Consider the following 19,300-nt stretch of genomic DNA (forward strand, 5'->3'; position numbering starts at 1 on the left):
CGCTTGTCCTGTTTCACTTGACTACCTCTGCATTCCGCTGCGATTCGAATCAGTCACGTCCAGTCTCCCTTGACCACGAGCCCACCCGGTCCAAGCCTGCTTCGCTTTCGCTCACGGCGCCTCTTCAAACACGCTTTCCTCGGGCGTGGGCTTCGAAACCGGCCAACCAACCTCGACCGAAACACCCGTCTTACGACGAGACACGCGCTGCAGCGAGTATCAATTATCGAAATCACTCTCCGCGTCTCCCTTGAAAACTGGTCTACACGTCGCATCGCCATTTGTGCGACGCAGGCATCCGGAAGACTGCCCTATATTGCGCCTCATCGGCCCAAGTCTCGACGACACATCAAGGCTTTTCCGTCGCCAACACTTTCCTTTCACCTTGCTCCGCGCCCTATCGACCGCTGTACTCGGACCCAGCAGGACTGTTTCCCTCCGATCGACGAATCTACGACTAGGGCCAACTACGCTCCTTGACGACAATCTTCGCATCACGCCGTGTAGCAATTGGCCGCCTCGACACTAGACCGCGACTCCTTGAAAGGCTTCCTTGACACATCGCGTCGGCATTTGGTACGAAAACATGCCGTCCGCTGCCGCACGGCGATTATACGAAGATCAAATACCGACTTTCATGTCCGTGTTTGATCTCGACGCTGATACTATTGGTGATTGCGACACCGTGACCGTTCTCGAACCGAAGCTTGTCGGCATGGATTCTAAGACGGTTCTGCCCGCGCCTGGTCAGGATGGCGCCATCCACCAGGACCCAAACCATAAACATAGCGACAGCACATCGACACAAATGTCAGAATCAACTGATTCTTCGCCCACCACCACTTTATCAACTACCGATTCTTCACCTCTGACTGATCGATCGCCATCCTCTTCGCCAGACTCACCCGTCAATTCCAATCTCATACCTCTCAACAACTACCCAAACACCACATTTGGCGCCCTTACCGTGACCGACAGCGCCGGTCTGCTTCCGCCTGCTAACCCCGTCGTACTCAGCCGTCCCATGACTTCGCCCGCGCCACGCCGGCCGCGCAACATGAAGGGACTCTCCATTCTTCCACCCTTGTCTGTCACTTCCATGGCCAAGTCGTCCAACGTCGAGCCAGCTACGCCCTGCTTCATCAAACCCCAAATTATGGCCATGAAGCGCAAGCCCAGCCAGCTTAGCCTGCAAACAAACACGCAGGACCTCGTACGCCCAGTCCTCGAGGTACCACCTTCGCCTGCCATGCCCCCGATTCTTCAGCGCCGTGCGCTCAAGCACTCAACTTCGACACCGCATATGTTGAGCTCAATCAAGACTTCGCTAGGCCCGACCCTCCCACCTCTGCCCTCGTCACGGATGCTCGAACGCAATGAATCTGGACTCTCTGAGGTTCTACGCCCTATGAAGACTGGCATGCGCTCATCGTTTGACGCTGCCATCAGCGAGGAGAGCTCACCCATCAAGCCGCAAATGGCCAATCGTCAAGACTTTGAGCCATATGATGAGAGCATTAACAACGAGGACCAAAAGTCGCCCACATATCCTGACGGTCCTATTGCCATTTACGGAGACGAAGTCTATCTGTACCTTGAACCCACCGCTGAAGAGGCGTCCAAATTTGATGTTGTTTTTAATGTTGCTCGCGAGGTCGAGAATCCATTTGAGGTTCTTGAACGCAAACAGGCCACAGAGAAGGAAACACAGCCTGACTTGAGCCCCATTCCCGACACCGCCGTCACAACTGCCAGCTTTGCTACCGCATTTGAATTTCTACCCGACGAGAATAGCATTGAAACACCCACTACGCCCAAGGCCAATCCTCTCAAGACCCCCGAGTATATTCACATTCCCTGGGACCACAACACGGATATTGCGCCCGACTTGATGCAGCTGTGTGAAACCATTTATGGCTACACCAAGCAGGGTAACAAGGTTCTTATTCACTGCCAGCAGGGTGCGAGTCGCTCTGCAAGCTTAATCATTGCCTATGGCTTATACTTGAACCCCGAACTGAGCGTCAACGATGCCTACTATGCCGCTCAGGCCAAGAGCCGCTGGATCAGCCCCAATATGAAGCTCATGTACTCGCTGCAAGACTTTCAAAAGGAACTGTCCAAGAAAAAGTCGGCGCCGTCGTCCGCTTTTCGACCCCGCACAGGACGCAGCCCCAATAAGCACCGTCTGACATTGTCTGCCGATGCCATTGATGTCTCGCCCAAGGAGCCTTTGTCTGCGCCGTTGCCTAGCGAGGAGGAAAAGTCAAGAGAGGAAATGCTCAAGGATGGCAGTAAGCGTGCTCGAGGGAACTCATCCCCTGGCCTACAGAGTATATCTCCAGGGCCCGCCTCTGCGCCGTTGACCTTTTCTTGGAAGAACATTGAACCCTTTGCCCCGATGGAGGACGATGACACCAACAACATGGTGTTACCAGTGCCCCCAATGCCGACTATTACTGCACCATTGTCCCCGATTCCGCCAATGCCGACCGAGGCGCCGCCACCTATTCCACCACAAGCGCCGCCGCAGCTTGGCCAAGTGCCGCAGCGACCCAAGTCAAGCATGAGCCGGCCGGAGCCCAGCTCCAACAAGAATGCCGCTTCATGGCTTGATGGGTTACAGCCACCCGTTCCTCGACCCCGATCTAGCGTGGGCATGCGCGCGCTTCCATTGCGAAGCTATCAAGACCAGATGCCCTCTGTCCTCGATCCACGCACTCTTTCGACAGCCACGCAAACGCTTGACGTTCCGACAACACCTTACAATGAGCCCTCGGTACTGTCACCCCGCGCCGAGACCATGACGAATCCGGTCCACGACTATGCCGGATTTGCCGGATTTGCCGGGATGCAGTTTTTGGACACGGCAGCCACCCCAGCGCCCGTCAACAGTGGTCTGTTTTCGCCGCGAGGTACAACATTTCCACGCGAAGCGTCGTTTTTCTTTGGCCGGCCTGACCCTACGGCCGACCCGCGCAGCCCGCCGACACGAGGCGAAGCGCCTATTATTCGATCCATTGATGACTTGTTATGAGAAAGATTTTCTTGACGACTCGGGCTATCCGCCCATTATTTATATAAACCGGCCCAGACCACACCACCCGGCAGAAGCAGGACTGCTGGCACATATCCTGTCATGTCCCCCGACATGCTGCCGTTTACATCTTTTCACATCTCCTTCCAATACACTCCTTAATCCAAGCCCCTTTTTGGCACCAACACACTTGCTTTTACATGCATTGGCGTTGTGCGCAGAGCCACATTTTCATCTTTCTAGCAATTGGGAAGTTGTATAATCCTGCGAATACCCCTTCCTCCTCCTCTTCATCTTCCGATTCTTTGGTGGAATCCAGGCACCGGAGTAATGGAACCGGCAAGTTGGCTTTATTGAACCATTTCTGTTTTTGCATACGCTGGATTTCTTTTTTTTTCTCCAGCAAACGACCCCTTTATTATTCTTTGTTGCAGGGGCAAGGAAGAACGCAATCGTTAGATTATTCTTTTTCATCATGTGAAAACTTTTACATTTCTGTCGCTTCTTCTCACTGGTGGTGTGGTAATACAGGATTAGGGGAGCATTCTGTTGATTCTTTCTTTTTTTGGTCCTTTTGGCGTGGCTCCATTTGCCCTCGGGGGGTTTTTCTCCTTTGCGAATTAAAATTCACTTGTTTTTATTTGTTAGTTATGATGACGGCAGGGCGAGAAAGACGGGGTCAAACACGGTATACACCTGGAAATAAAAACGATTACCATAATGTTCATACTTGAGCTGTGAAAATGGTAATGTTGAATGCTTGAGTTGTAACTCTATTGAAACTAAAGATGAAGATATGCATACCTTTACAGCAGAAGCGCGTTATATGTATCTGGAATGACAGCTGCCATGTCGTGCAACGAATCAATGTTTTATCCCTTGAACATGTACAATGCCACCCACTCACTCCCCATCCCTCTCCTCTTCCTTTTGTCAAACCTTCTCTTATTACCCCGACTTCTCCTTCTTGGCCTTTTCCTTGGCCATCTTCTCCCTCCTCGCAATCCCCGCCTCCACACCAATACCCCCAAACACCAGTCCCACGCCCAACCACTGCATCCTCGTTAGTCTGTGTCCAAACGCCAACACTGACAACATCATCGTCACCATCTTCCTGGTCACCGTCACCGTCACTAGCAACACCGAGGAAAACGTCGACAACGTATAGACTATATCCCATGATTAGCACAATTTTCTTTTCCATTTTTTTTCTTTTAGCTCGCTTCGCTCGACGTTGGCCATAAAAGCCACATCTGTAGCCTTTCCTACCCACCACACCCCTCCGCAGGACACACACATATCCTCCTCCCTCCCCTTTCCAGCCCACGTCGAGCGAAGCGAGGAAAAAAAAAAAGAAAAAAAAAAGACTTACAGATAAAGACTTGGCCAACGGCACCACACGCCGCAAAACCAAGCACATCCTTCCAAACCGCCGGATACCGCGCCATAAACGCCATCGCATCGCCCAGCTCCCCCGCGTCACCCTTACCCAGCCCCAACCACTCCCCCGCGCCCGTCGCCCCCAGCACCGCCGGCCCGACAAGCAGGTACGCGCCCGTCACCAGCGAGCTCATGACATTATTCGCGCACATCATCTGCGGACCCGAGTACGGCTGAAACGCGCTGAATATATAGTCCTGCGTGCTGTTGGTCAGCCCGTCAAAGAGCAGGTTGATGCCCAGCAGCAGCATCCCCCAGCCCACGCGCGCATCGTCCCCGAGCCTGCTTGCCTGCTTCTTCTTCTTGCTTCCCGAGTGCAGCGTAAACACCGCCACGCCCGCCGTCACCGCCGCCACCACCAGGTACTTGTACAGCGGGTATCGTTTCCGAAACACGGTAATGTGCAGCAGCATCACCGGCAGCAGCTTGCAGCTCTTGGCCAGCAAAAATGTAATGTAGTCAATGTGCGCGAGGCTCGCGTAGCCAAACGGCGACGCCAGGCTCGACGTCACCGCCACGAGCGCCAGCGGCGCGAGTATCCGCGACGACGGGATGATCGGCGGCACGGCGGCGCCCCGCGGCGTCGAGAGAACGAGGTACAGGCTGCCCACGGCTGCCGCAAACAGCGACTGGATCGTGTTGAGGAATACCGGAAAGTGCCAGACTTCCTGCGCCGGGCCGTGGCGCGTCGTCGTGAGCTTCTCCTGGAGGTACGCCCACGTCAAGCTGTTTCCCAGCAACACACACAGTAGCTCAATCAGCAACCAAATATTCCGTGAATGGTGAAAAAAAAAAAGCACGAGGTAAAGGGTCAAAAGACGTACAAGGAGGCGTAAATGCCCGAGACGGCAATGACGAGCTGCATGATCCCCGCGTCCGCCTTTGCCGGTGCAGACTTGACGACCACAGACCCATTGGTCTTGGGCTTTCCATCGGAAGTCTCCCACTCGGCCGTTTCCTTGTTAAAGTATTCGGACGACGCCTGCCGCTTGCTGGGCACTTGTTTCGTACGCGCCATCGCTGCGTTTTTTGGACGAACCGATTCGAGACAAGGGGGTGTGGTGACGCTGTCGCAATACAAGTCAATGAGCGAGGTCGAAAAGAAGGAGAGAAAGAGATAAAGGAAAAGAAACAAAAGAGAGAGCGCTTCGGCCAAAAAACTTGGCAGAGCGCAGACAATTATGTGCTGTGTCAGGTAATGGTCGCGCAAACTGGACAAGTTGGCTTCATGGCTAGCTCAAGCCGATGGACCCTGCAACTGGTGGGGCCTGGGATAGCGAATGCCGCGACGCCACAGGCACCGGCGACTGCAAGGTGAAAGTGCCACTACGCTGTTAACAATCTAGGTATCGAGACAGTGCCGACTTCGTCTAGTTATTTCATTCACATGAGAATAATATAGAAATGAGACAAGTAGCAATATATTTCATCTCGGCCAGAGGCTAAATACAAGTAATTACCCCGTGGCCCGATGCCCAATCAAAAAGACAATGCCATGCAAGCGGCAGAGGGGTATAAGCAGAGATGAACAATGAATCGCCGGCCCGAGTGGGCTCAAACTAAGTTTTTTGTTTTGTAAAGCAAAGCAAGTCGTGCGTCAGGACAGAAGAGAGGGGAGGGCATGGTGATTCCAGAGGGCACGCAGTGCGCGCCTTGTCGAGGTAGGGGCGGAGGTATAGAGTGTCCCAGGGTGACAACGTCGTGGTATCAGCATAAGTCATGGAGCTGGCAGACCTGCTCCGAATAATGAAACGAAAAAAGAGATGCGAGCCTGCATAGCTAAAGTTTATACAGTGGAAATCGTCGATGAGAGGCGGATAATGTTCAATGTGTCGTGGAGGCGGGAAGGAGAGTAGGTGAATCGACATGATGAGTTGAAGCAGAGTGTTGAATTCGAATCCCAATCGCAAGCAGAAACAAATGAAGCAAAGAATGATAACCTGGCTCGGCTCACTGCTGTAATGAAAGTGCTCTCGCCGTGGTTCAAGCTGTTCCTGCCACCAAGAGAGACAAATCTCTCAGACAGAAGCTGCCAAAACGCCATTGAAATGAAGCCCATGCATAAGTGGTATAAAACGCAGACAAGAGAGCAGCAGCGCAGCAATCATGCAAACATGCCTACTCGGTGTCCTGGAGCTGGCTCCGGCGCATCTTTTCAGCTTCGAGGTTTTCGTACAAGAGGAAGAGTGCCGATTCGTTGGCCTTGGCGGTACCCATAATGGTAAACATGCGTTCGCCGGTTTCATCATGGGGGGCCTAACAAGTTAGCTGGGTTCTCTATTCTTCTGACTGTGCTCTTGACACACCTTGGCAATGGAAATGCGAGCGCCGGACGTCTTGCGAATCTCGGATATCTTGCTACCGGCACGGCCAATGATGCATCCGACCATGTCCGCGGGGATAGAGATGTTTTGGGTCTGAATCTCCTCGCCATTCTCGTCGTGGGTGGGAGGGCCGCGTGAGGCGGCATCCGAGTCGGAACGACGAGAAAAGGGGCGAGTGCCACCACCACCGTTGCTAAAGTCGGAGCCGTTGCCGGTGCGCATGACACGAGGGCTGCTGTATTCGGCGCGGCCGTTGCCAGTGGCGCCAAAGCTACCGGTGCTACCGGTGCCGCCTGTGGTGCCGGGTTGGGTGCGGACAACTGGGTTGTACAAGACGGTGCCAGTGCCGCGCTGCCAGTCATCGACGAGACACTTGCAAATCTCCCAGAGAGCGCGCTGAATGCCTTCGGGTGTGCCCTGAACTTCAACAATTCGCTCGGTTGACTGAGGAAGCATTTCCTTTTGAGCAACCATGCGGACTCCAGATACGTCCTGAATATGCTTGATTTTGAGGCCTTGACGGCCAATGACGGTGCCCATCTGGTTGTGCGAGATCAGCAGTTTGATTGCTGGGATGGATTAGTGAAAATGAATTGACCGATCTCTTTAGGGCTGAATACGCACGATGAGTCCCGTTGCCTTGGAGAATGCCGCCCATGCCCATGGCGGGAGCACCCTCCAGAAGCGCACGTGCGACAATTGCATATGCGCGAGAAATGGCATCACAGCCTCCTGTGATGGTGAGGACACGGTCATGCACACCCTGGACAACCTTGGAGACGCCGGCCTTCACACCGGTCTCGTCGCGGAGGTCGGCGACATTCTTGCCGCCCTTGCCGATGATGACACCGGCTTCCTTGGAAGAGACAATGGCGCGGAGGGTGAGCTGGGCCTGAGCATACTCCTCGTCCGTCTTAGGGGCGGGTTCGCCGTCGGGTCCGAGGCGGTCCTCTATCTTGAGGTGATCCATGGAGTCCAAGAGCTCGTTGGAGCCGTTGGAGTGGATGTCCTGAGTAGACATGGTGGATGGGTTTAGAGATGACGAAAGGGAACGAAAGCTCGGAGCGGGGGGGAAGATCGAGAGTGACAGGATGCTGCAGAAGAAAAGATTAGCGTCGTGAGAAAATGAGCATCAAAACAAACAAAGTAAGGGTGAAAAGCCCCAATGCCAAGAAGCGTCGACGTTGAGCACGTGTGGCTTGAGGCCGGGTCGTGCTAGCAGCAGCGCAGACCGGGGCATTCGCCAGCAAGCAAACAGCATCAACATACCTGTATCCTGTATCAAAGTCAAAGTGGAAAGTGGATGAGGGTGGCAAGAGGAGCTCAACAAAGGTCAATGGCCGGTGAAGACGTGAAGTATGTGAGGGTCGACGTGGGATGAGCGCGACGACGTTGGCGGGGTCGAGGGGAGATGGGGGAGGCGGGGAGAGAAAAAGGGCGTTGAGTTGCGGTAGAAGGCAAATGCGAGCTGAGAGGTGTCGAGATTGAAGGCGGGAGGAGGAAAGGCTAGTCGGAGAGGAGATGGAGGAGGAGGAGGAGGTGCTTAGGCGAGGTGTTGGAGAGGCGGGAGGAAGAAGGTGATGTTGGCGTAGCAGGAGTGGTGGAGGGCGAAAAAAAAAAGGTTGGTGGAGGTGACAAGGTAAGAGGAGAGGAGGAGAGATGAAGGAGAAGAAACGGCAGGACGTGGCGGGAGGAAAGGCTTGCCTTGGCCCTCGACTTGGGGGAGAAAGCCCTGCAACGACGCGAAGTGGCCGCTGGAAAACTGCCTGAGCCCACCAAAATACCGCGAACCAGTAACATCGCAGTGGCCAAGGACCCCTCAACAACGCCAGGCGGGGTTTGCGAAATGGTCGAGTCAGTACGTGGTCTGTACCCGTCTCAACGACTGCGACAGCGGAGTAGACAAGTTTCTGGCAGGTACCATCGAGACAACAACAATGCTACACGCTACTGTAACCAGTGATGTTCAAGACAACGTGAGGGTGAATTTGTTATTTTATTTTAGATGTCAAGGTATCCGGCTCAATTACCATCAGTACACCACCAACTTAACCCTTCATCTGTGCTACTTTTTTATCCCCATATTAAAACTACTCACTCACAGTCTGCAATGCGCCCCCCCTCGCGTCCTCTCCCGCGTCGTGTAGTGGGACCCGTTTGCCGTCGTCCCTGGTTCCTTCATGGTGCGGGGGGTTGCCATGAGGCGTGAGCTCATTATAAGTGACTTTGAGATGCGACGAGATGCGACGAGCCAATTTGCCAATTCAACACCCATGGCGTGGGTGTGCAGCGGTTTCATGAGACCATGGCATGACGTCGATGCATGGCGAAACACGAACACGCTTTGTGCCGCATCCCTTTTCACAATTGCTTCCCCGCTTCGCGCTATAACTTGTGCGAAAAGAGATCCATTACCGTTATGATATTACCGGAAAATAATATCACTGGAGAATATTGACATTGGCATTGGGGCTTAGTTTGGCTTTGAATTAATCTTTTGGAACTTTATGCTTATATCTTCTATTGTCCTGGTCGAGAGACTAATTATTGGTATTGCCCCTCCCTTTTCTCCCGAGGAACCAACTCGCACCAACACCACACCTAGACCTATCTAAACCCATATTCAGCGCTGCCGCAGTTTCTTCTCATGCTCTATCCAGAAATTCTTACACGCCCGGTGCCCCCAGTGCTCTGTCCACCACTCGCCAAAGCTGTCTTCCACATCAAAGTCCACTTTGGCTATGCGCTCATCACGCTTCAGCCCGCAAATCACGCAAGCTTTGGGCGCTGTGCCCACCATCTTGGCTGTGTGCGCTGACAGCGTCTCGCTCAGCTCTGGAATTCTGAGGTTGGCGTGGGCCGCCGCGTTTGCCACTGTCACTGCCGACCGCAGCCGTCCGACCTGCTCACGCCACACGGCCACCACGTCGGCCGCTTCGCGGTCCTCACGCGCCACTTGTGTCTTGTCCACGCCCGCCAACTTCATGCCTTTGCTGCCAGCCGCCGAGATGGACATGCTCTTGGCCAGGATCTTGTCGCGGTGCCATCGGTGTTTGCGGCCGGCCATGATGCGAGCCGCCGTCGTCGCTAATAATATGTACCCCTGCAGAAACTGGGTCGCTTTAGGATCGGACAAAATCTGCTCTTTTACACTGCCACTTTGTCCGGACATCGTCTTGAAAAGTGTGCCACCGGAGCGTAACAGATCAGGGAAGAGCGAAAGAAGAATCGATGGAGGTGGCACATTGACGGGGGGCGGGGTGCTATCTGAGGATGTGATTGTGTTCTCTGCCGGGTTTTCTATAGAGTCCCAATCCCATGACGATGTAACTGGTGCTGTGTCGCTCGCGGCGGCGTTGGTATTGCCACCGCTATTCAAAGAATCGTCCCAAGCGGCCCATTCGTCGTCGTTGCTTGAGGTCGCCCAGACGTTGGAAGACTTTGACGTTGCCGCCTGCATTGTATTTTGCGTCTTTAGTTGTGGCTTGTGCTGCACCTTTGTTGGCATTGTATGTTTCTCGAATGTCGTAAAGTCTAAATCTTGCGCCCAAGATCTCTTAGGCTCTGAATTAGCCAGCACAGAAGCTCCAAAGCGCAATGCGCCAGTAGAATCTAAATGACCAGACTTTGACGATGGACTCTGCTGCACAGGTATAGGGTCGTCCAACGATAGCAGATCCATTGATGGCATAGAAGGCTGCGGCGGTACTTGGGCGGGTGCTGAGGTCACCTCGGCTGTGATATTGTTTGGAGAATCTTCCTGTTTGACTGTTTCAAAATCGCCAAATTCGTTGTCGCTCTCGCCTTCGAATTCTCCGTCTTCCAATTCAAAGTCATCGGCATTAAACAGGACGCCGGGATCAGTGGCCTGCCACTGTACTGGATTCTTCCGTTTGGACTTTGGCAATGACCACACATCCTCCACTTCATGGTGTTGGTGTTGCTTCTGTTCTTTCTGATCCTGCACATGGTGAAGCTGTGAGTGTGTGTCGCCGCCACCATATCTATCCGATGTCAACGGCATACTAGCCGTTTGAGCAGCTTCAATCCCAGGCCAGGCTATCGTCTGCGAAGATGGTTGCTGGTACGTTGGCACTGTACCACCCGACTTGGAAGCAACCGGCTCTGCTACCTCAAAGTCACCCCACCCGTCGTCATCGTCGGCGGCATTCTGTGATTGCGCTGCTGCTGCTGCTGCTGGCTGTGACGGAAAAGACGACCATTGCTGTTGTGAATGCGCAAATTGTGACGGTAAGCCGCTGCTGGAATCTTTTTTATCACTGCTCCCGAAATCTACCCAATGCTGCGGCGCTGGACTGCCTACTGCGCTTTGATAGGATGACGACTGAACCGTTTGCGTGGTCGGATTCGGCTCAACACTCTGTTGGCTAAACTCGGCAAACAGATCCGCCGACATTACAACGCAAAGTATCCCAGGTATACAATGGCCGCTGAAATTAATTGAGCAGGAAACGAGACTCGTAATATCGCATGCTAGGAGATGTCGGTCGTAAGTCGCGGCGCCTAAGGAGGCTGAAGTTGATACACCAGTGCATTAATAATATGGGGCGAAAAACAAGCCACATTATGTGTCTCGCTTCGCTGGGAAGAACGAGTCACAACTTTCAAGAGGAATCTCACGACGCACCTTATGTTTGAAACGATGCCTCGCGCACCAGACGAATCGGCCGCGTGAGCACGGAGCATTTCGCAAACCTTGCACATCGACGGGCAGAAGTCCGGGCCGGGTTTTCAAACGTCTGTTGGTACTGTTGCTTTTAGAGGAGTTGAAAGATCTAAATCACAGCGAAATCACTGGTGGGAGACGACGAAAAATGTGACATGTTCGTAGCCTACAACCTCAGAATACGGGAATCACTATTTGCTCACGGTCACCTCAACCTCAATTGTGTCCTCTAGCTCTGGGTAGTGACGGTAGAGTCCATCGGCGTACTTGGCGCGTCTATCACTCGCCAGGTATGATTTAATGTTTGGCCGCTCCTTGACAGCCTCGTAGAGCTTGAAGACGCCGTCGTATTTGCCCGAACTCTTGAGCTGCGCCATCGTTTTGGGAAATGCGTACGATGTACCGTCGATGCACTGTCCCTATTAGCGACGTCCTACAAATTCCCCGGTATTATATACCTGAAAGAGAACAAGGTCGACATATGTCACGCGGTCGCCATGAAGCCATGGACCATCTCCGCTCGTCTTGGAATCAAGGAGCCTCTGTACGTAAGCGAGAAACTTGGGCGCACGCTCCTCGATGAAAGCTTTGGAGCGCTTCTTGGCTTCTTCCTTTTGGTCTTCATAGTACATTGAGACGGCGATGGGATGATGCGTCTCGTGAACCTCGTTGGAAAAGCCATCCAGGATGGTCAGGGCGGCCTGGTTGAGATGGTAAAAGGCCGTCTCGGTCGCCGGCGGCGACAACCCGAGCTTGGGTGCCAGGTAGATGAGAATATTGGGCGTCTGGCTGAGAATGACATTGCCGTGCTTGAGCGCCGGCGGCGCGAGGATTGGCGGGTTGCTATCGTCGCCAACATTCTTCAGGTCAGTGAGGGCGAGCACCTTGGCGACAGCTTGGTCTGGGGTGCGCGCATGGTCCTTGTACGGCACGCCGGCCTCTTCAAACAGCAACCTCACAAATTCGCCACGGCCAGGTATGCCGGGCCAGTATATCAATTCGTATTCGGCATCATCGCCAGTTTTGAGGGTTTTGGTATTGATTTCTGCCATTTTCGCGACTATGCTGACGACGTAAGAGTAGATGCTGGTGCGGAAACCAGTGTTGAAACTTCCGCGGATGCAGCGGGGAAGCGACATGAATAAGACATATTCTTCAGTGGAGGAGGAGGAGATTCTAAGCCACTTGCGAGCTTCTCAACCAATCATAGAGGATGAAAATCGCAGGACAGTTACACGGTAATAATATCTGTATTATGCCCACGCCTGAGTATTTAGTTGATGAAAAAGAACTCGGGCAATACATCCCTGGGTATGGGAGGAGGCAAACAGCCTATGTAGCATTCAGGTATAGATTTACCGTGGGGCTAATACCTGTGTTCAGCGCCAGGATGACACGGTGATGGCATAACCATATGACTGCTCAAAATATAGTTTCCCCTATCATTGAAGCAAGCTATGTTGATTTTAGACGAATCGATAACTGCAGAAGAAGGTCATTCTACAACCGTCACCCACGAAGACAAAGCAGTCCCTGCCACCAGGTACTTACAGCACACCTCAGCCTTAGCCCCGCATTCCACCACGGGCATCGTCATGCATCACGGGCACATATTTTTGGCAGCGCGCTTGGACGCTGGTGGCTGCCCGAAGAGCCAGTCATGTCTGGTCCAAGCCAATTAATCCAGTCACTTTCCTGTAGCCACGACCAAGACGAGTCGGCGCTACCAACCAACGCTCCAACAAGCGTCTGTGAACGCTATACTCTCTCCCTTCATCGGGCTCATGCATGTCTCGCACCGCTACCCGACAGTGAAGATGTGAATGAGGGGCTGCTATAATTTCCGCTCATCTCGCCCGATGAAAGTCTTTGGCCTCAATATTTGCGATTGCCTGAAGCGAATTTCTTCCTCCCACGAAGGCTTACATGTACGTCATGACGGAGCTTTGTGGTTCTTACAACCGAGGCAGGCAGTTGACCCTGAGTACGATGGCATCACTAAGAATATATTCAATTCTTGGCATGTCCCATAAGAATGACAATGTGTTGGTTCGAGGCCAAGTCTCCACTGCCATCTCGCCTCATCATTTTGGGCTGGACAGTCTGGCAACCGTTCATGGCAGTAATTATAAACTCTCCGAGAACAATGTACTTCTGAGCATTGAAAGTACACACACCCCTGGAAAATTATGAGAGATGAGCCGTCTTCTCTAGGACCGGGTTTAGAATAATAGTGCATTATTTGATCGATTCGAGCCAAATTATAATAGAAGAATCAATGTAAATGACAAGAGTTTAAAAAATTATCTGATCCTCTCAGTAGACCACTATTCTTCTTCTTTACCACCCAATCCCTTGTAGATGGCGACATGCGCGAGGCGGTGTCCCTCTCGGAGCTGGCTGTTCTGGGCAGCGGGAATCTCCTTCAGCGCGCTGGGCGGGTTCGTGGTCCATCGGAAGTGATCCGGGAGGACCTGCATGTCAGCCAGGACGCCGCCCGTGCCGCCAGAGTTCGGGGGGTAGTTGTCGCCGTTGGTGTGGCCGCCAATGTTTCCGAGCAGGCTCGTGAGACCGCTGAGCAGGCTGCCGCCTTGCTGTGCCTGACCTATTTGTTCGCCAAGAATTTTGTAAGAAACTTGTTCTAAAAAGTTTTTTTTTCCTCTTTTCCGATGAGAGCAGTCGGGTGTGGTGTAAAAATCACTTACGCTTGTCGACAGGCGCAGCCGAGGCGACAGCGGCGAGGACCGAAACCGCGGTAATGGAGAAACGCATTATGAAAGGTATGATTATATAGTTGGCGAAGAGAAAAAAAAAAGTTTTTGTAAAGAGTGGCAATGAATAGCTGGCTTAAAGAGAGTCTGCAGAGCCTGATGAAAAAGGCTGCGAGCGCATCGCGCAGTCTTTATACCGGGACGGACTCGCCGCGCCAGTCTTGGCCAAAAGTGTTTCTTGATGTACCGTGCGTCATACGAATAGGCCCCTTCGTCTACTCTAGTCAAACTCGGTGACCAAGTAGTAGCTGAACGTCTGTGGCGGTTCACCGTTTCAGGGCGCAAGTCGTCGACGTGAATAGTGGGAGCCAGCGTCCAAGCCCGCGTCTGTGCGGCTGGGGCATGAACCAGAGCTCCCCCTCTTATAATAGATCCAAGAAGCTCCGTGCATGTTTCGTTTGCCCATGCACAGCGGAAAGGGGCGAGAGAGGGGTATTAAATAGTACACATGCCGAGGCGTTCGTTTACATCGGGACGATATGGTGATCAGCCTGGTGGAATGAGAAACATTGCAGCATATTATCGTCGAGCAGATGAGGTGATCATTTGTATTTGCCTTGCTTCTCATAAACTTTCTAGAATTTGCTTCAATCATGTAGCTTGATTTGATCTCGTAGTTTGCTTTAATCTCGTTTCTACGTCTTTGCAATGCCTGCGCAAATCAGACGCCGCCATGTCTGCCAGAGCTTTCTCGTTCACAACCGCATACGTCAAGGGTTTGGCCAGCCGTTGAAGATCCTATATTCAATATGCCAAGTGTTCCTGAGATCTACGATATATATGGATCATTCAAGGATCTGCACCACTGATTAGGATGACGTTTCGGCCGAAGTGTCATCTCGTCGGAACTTACTTGAGATTCTTGGCGTGTGGAGAGGCTAGCAGCATGTCGAGAAACTTGCTCACTCGTGCTCAATTAGATTGCGGCTTCTCTTCAATATTGGTGTAAGAAGTCGCGATTCGTCGCTAGAAAGAAAAAGGCTCCAAAGCTGCCTTGACGCCGCTGTTCGTCCCGTTACCTGCTACTGCTCCTGATGGCGGTGATGGCAATCCAAGCGGCGAATAGTCAAAGTTGTCACAATCAGTAGAGTTTTTTTTTTTGGAGTATTTCCAGCTCCTAGATTTCGTCTGAATGATGCTTTAGCTGTCCCCAATCACGTCCCATTTGCGATTGTACGCGGCTTTGAGCGCGCCGTAGAAGAATTCATCGCCGCAGACATTCGGTGCCCTATCAAGGTGCTTAGACTTGCAGCTTATGGTCTCACAATATGTTGATGGCTGCGATTAAGACCCCTTTGCAATAAGAGCAAGTTGCCAACCCAGACCACAGTCCAGTGATATGCCGAGCTGGTAAATCTAGCAATCAGGGAGGCATCACTTGACAGGGCTACGACAGCCCCGGTAGGTGTGGTGAGTAACGGGCGGAAAGGGCGTAGAATTGCAATAGCTGCAGAGTTCAATAAATCAGTCAACTGGCCACCACCATCCTTCTTGAGAGGAAGCACATTGCGGAAAGCAGTGTCAGTGTGTGATTCGAATGGGGGTCGCGTGGTCTGCACTGGAGTAGAGCAAGTCCGTAGTCCACAATCGATTCGACGTTGGTGTAGTTTGCGATTATAATCGCATAGTTGGTTCATGACAAATAGAATTGCCCTTTGAAAGATGTTTCTAACAGCGCTGTGCTATTCTTGGCAGAGTCACTGTGTTTGAAGAACGCCAGCGCCTTGGCTTGCCAAACGTCAGTCTGCGCTTGGCTGTCACCATCCGCCGCATTTGCGCATCGCCTCATGAAAAATGCCAGATCTCGCCGAAAGGTTCGCAATAGAATGCAGGACAGTCGGCGCCGAAGCACAGTCGATGTCAAAAGGAATGCGGCCGTTCCCTGGGCCACACTGAGAGTCTCGCCACTGGCCGACGGCCACAGCATCCAGCAAATGTATCAGGTTTGTCGCATTTCGCTCATGTTGGTTCAAGTTGCAATATGGGGATCCAGTTGGGATGTCTTATTTGTATTATTGATTCTTGTTGATTATTCTAGGATTGGTGTTCCATTTTGTACTGTTCAAGGAGGCAGCGCTCCAAGTGTGTGCCCTCAAACACGGCTGCCTCTGACCTCATAAACTACCACAGTGCATGGAAGCGAATCCAGACGGGCAACCTGGTCAGTCAAAGCCTCTACTAGGACGAAACCGTGCATCATTTGGAAGATGAGCTCGTGAACTTTGGTTGAAGAAGGCGGAGCTCTCGCGAAATCTTGGCTGCAACAAGTCGCGCCAGCAATGGCCACCCGGTCACAGAGCAACGGACCTGGCCTCAAACAAGCTTCTAACAAGGCATCGGCGAACGGCAAAGATGACAGTCATTTCATGTTGCCATTGCTAAGTCGCACTGTCATACTTGAGTCGGGTTGCCTTCATGCAAATTGAAAACCATTCTACGGGAGAGACTCGGACTCTAGCGAGCTTGGCGGCCTAACGTATGCCCTTTTCCCTTGCTGTTGACTGCATTGATTTGTTGGCTTACAATATGTAGTCGCAAACATGAGGCTGCACTTGAGCCGATTTTTGGCTCGCAACAAGTCCAGTGTAGGTTCACCAACTGACATGTTGGTCGTGACGCATGTCCCACGCCACTGGCGGAGTGTTGACTTGATGATTGGCCGTGTCGCAGAGGTGATAGATTAATTTTTGATTTTATAAAAAATTTCGATTATCGACTTCAGATAGAGTAAATCTTGTATTGGACATTCATTCTTCCTGTTGCGTAATGTACGGCTATCGTTGCCCAATTTGGGTCGACGCCCGGCACCCGCTCGAGGACCGGCCCGGTCAACCATGATCAGAGCAACGAAAACTGTATGGTCATACACAGTCGGCAGAGGCTTTTTTCGATAGCATTGCATGGAAATTCTGACTGCGGTCGTTTCACCTCTCAGACCGCGCCTCTGCTGACCGGCTTGCTACTTTGACACAATGCCAACTCGGTTCGCTGCACAGTCAGCAGCTACTAATGCATGATTTGCTTTCCAGCGCATGTGAGTATCATAAGCACTTTGCGACACGCACTGGGCTCCCCTTGTTTGTTTTTTCGAAGTTCGATGCACGAGCCAAGTTGTTCGCTTCCGTTCTGGAACCTGGGGTGCATGTTTTCCATGTCAAACACTGTCGGCTCACGAACCACTGAGTGAGGGGCCCCATCGGTTGGTCTCAAATGTTGGGTGGACAGCAAAAGGATAGGTTTACCTTCTGGAAGCTGGCTTATTCAATAGAAGGGTTAAGAAAAGCCAAAGAGAATGAATAAAGGGTAATAAAATCTAGGAGAAGAAGCCAAGAGCGAAATTTTCCAATGCGATTATTCGGAAAAGAAAAAGCCAATCCTCTCAGACTCGCCACGGCGATGCCGTTGCTTCCCGTCACTGCCCGTCTCACAGGGCAATTCTAACCCCAAGATTTGCCCCAGCTTAATTTTGGATGAACGAATTTGGTGGCGGCGCGCTGACGCTGTTGTAACTTGTCCCCCCCATATTACTCCGTGGAACAAGGCTCGGAAAAACGTTACATTGGTAGGGCCGCTAGGTGGCCCGTACGTAACCCCATTGCAAACTGGCTAGGAAAAGCCTATGGGCAAGCAAAAAGCCCATGCTCGCAAGCCCAATAAATAAGTTGGAATGGCGAAAGGGGTGGGGGGTGGTACTGTGACGAGTATATTTGTAAGAGTCAGAGGGCGCCGGAGTGCTTTGCTGAGCCCTACGCTGGGTGCGAGGAGGCGATTTCCGACGTAGCCACTTGGCCAACCAAGCTTCATGTCACATCCAACATGTATGTGGTTGGTTGGCCGATGACCGGGACGAGTGACACGGGGACGTCACCACTTGGCTATGATGTGTCGTCACGAGTGGGCGCGTAGAAACGTCACCAACGCGAATTACAGCTAGACACGACATCACGTTGGGCGTTTTTTTCCTTTTATTCGTCATGAAGATGATGAGTTCCTAGTGAATAATGTGTCTCTGTGATGGTGCAAGATCGACCGTCGTCCCAAGGCAAAAAATGTGCACCTCCGCAAACTCCGTATTGTGTATTACAACGGGCGTTACCTTAATCCAGTCGACGTCTGAGACAGAATGTATGTAGTCCGGCGTTCGGCGCAGGCTCAACTCACACAAAGATACATACCTAGCAAAAGGGGCAAACTTTTCTTGGGCTGGACGAGAGATTGCTTTGGGCTTTTTTTCAGGCTGTTTGTTTTCCGTCCAAGAGGCGCATCCCTATTTATTTTTACTTTTCCCTCATATGCTTCTCTCTTCTCCCTGCCTATGCACCTTTTTTTTTTCTGCGGCCGTATTTTCTTTTGGACTTTTTTTATTTTTGCTGAATGTCTTGCCCTCCCTTTTTATAATCTGTCAGATGGGAGGCGTATTAATGAGATGGAAGTAACGGCAGGTCAAAAGAAAAAAATACTGGCGCTAAAAAGGTACAGCCTACCGTGGACGAAACCCCCCAAGACCCATACTTCCGTAACGAACAAGTAATTCCGGAAAGCCGGGTAAAAAGAACATTTCAGTGCCGCATCCGCCTGCCAGCCGGTTCGCGACTACGTTGATGAAATTTTGATTGCACTTTGATGTTTGTGCTGTTTCATCACACTGCTGGGCAAAGTTCTAGCCCCCCCCCCCCGTCTTATCCTTACCGCCAGAAGCCACTTCCGCCACGTCGGGCCGGCGCACCAGACAAGATGGCGGCCCGTCACTTCACATTATTTTAGTCGGTCACTTTTCCACTTTCCACCCACCCAACCACATCGTCGCAGGGCTCAACCGACTAAATACCGCAGTATCAACTGGTTGGGCGCTGAAAAAAAAAAACGCAATCGAGTCACATATGTAGGTACGGAAGTGGTTGCAGCAGTGGCTGCGGAGCTCTGCTGCATGGAAAACTTAGCAATACCACCATACAACCTCGTCTGCTGCACCAAATGTCAGAGGCGGTGAAATAATCGGTCAGAAAATTGCCATTCAGCACAGCACGCGATTTGCTGCAAA

At 52.1% G+C, this 19,300-nt stretch overlaps 6 protein-coding genes across 6 annotated transcripts; 1 reads left to right on the forward strand and 5 right to left on the reverse strand.

Moving 5' to 3' along the window:
* Positions 1 to 586: 586 nt before the first annotated feature.
* BBA_09275 (dual specificity phosphatase) lies at positions 587 to 3,037 on the forward strand (the record flags this gene model as incomplete). The annotated part of the gene is made up of 1 exon (XM_008604372.1): positions 587 to 3,037. One exon carries the CDS (start codon positions 587 to 589, stop codon positions 3,035 to 3,037), a length of 2,451 nt encoding a protein of 816 aa, XP_008602594.1.
* A 948-nt stretch (positions 3,038 to 3,985) lies between these two features.
* BBA_09276 (UAA transporter) lies at positions 3,986 to 5,495 on the reverse strand (the record flags this gene model as incomplete). The annotated part of the gene is made up of 3 exons (XM_008604373.1): positions 3,986 to 4,206; positions 4,410 to 5,203; positions 5,302 to 5,495. 3 exons carry the CDS (start codon positions 5,493 to 5,495, stop codon positions 3,986 to 3,988), a joined length of 1,209 nt encoding a protein of 402 aa, XP_008602595.1.
* Positions 5,496 to 6,595: 1,100 nt separating this feature from the next.
* Positions 6,596 to 7,822, reverse strand: BBA_09277 (KH domain-containing protein; the record flags this gene model as incomplete). Its single annotated transcript, XM_008604374.1, has 3 exons — positions 6,596 to 6,733; positions 6,784 to 7,370; positions 7,426 to 7,822. 3 exons carry the CDS (start codon positions 7,820 to 7,822, stop codon positions 6,596 to 6,598), a joined length of 1,122 nt encoding a protein of 373 aa, XP_008602596.1.
* Positions 7,823 to 9,424: 1,602 nt separating this feature from the next.
* BBA_09278 (uncharacterized protein) lies at positions 9,425 to 11,218 on the reverse strand (the record flags this gene model as incomplete). The annotated part of the gene is made up of 1 exon (XM_008604375.1): positions 9,425 to 11,218. One exon carries the CDS (start codon positions 11,216 to 11,218, stop codon positions 9,425 to 9,427), a length of 1,794 nt encoding a protein of 597 aa, XP_008602597.1.
* A 232-nt stretch (positions 11,219 to 11,450) lies between these two features.
* BBA_09279 (glutathione S-transferase domain-containing protein) lies at positions 11,451 to 12,627 on the reverse strand (the record flags this gene model as incomplete). Its single annotated transcript, XM_008604376.1, has 3 exons — positions 11,451 to 11,570; positions 11,692 to 11,901; positions 11,947 to 12,627. 3 exons carry the CDS (start codon positions 12,625 to 12,627, stop codon positions 11,451 to 11,453), a joined length of 1,011 nt encoding a protein of 336 aa, XP_008602598.1.
* A 1,188-nt stretch (positions 12,628 to 13,815) lies between these two features.
* Positions 13,816 to 14,260, reverse strand: BBA_09280 (uncharacterized protein; the record flags this gene model as incomplete). Its single annotated transcript, XM_008604377.1, has 2 exons — positions 13,816 to 14,093; positions 14,194 to 14,260. The coding sequence occupies 2 exons, from the start codon at positions 14,258 to 14,260 to the stop codon at positions 13,816 to 13,818; spliced, it is 345 nt and encodes a 114-aa protein (XP_008602599.1).
* Between the last annotated feature and the right edge of the window lie 5,040 nt (positions 14,261 to 19,300).

This window comes from Beauveria bassiana, assembly GCF_000280675.1.
Source record: "Beauveria bassiana ARSEF 2860 unplaced genomic scaffold BBA_S00049, whole genome shotgun sequence".
Taxonomy (NCBI): domain Eukaryota; kingdom Fungi; phylum Ascomycota; class Sordariomycetes; order Hypocreales; family Cordycipitaceae; genus Beauveria; species Beauveria bassiana.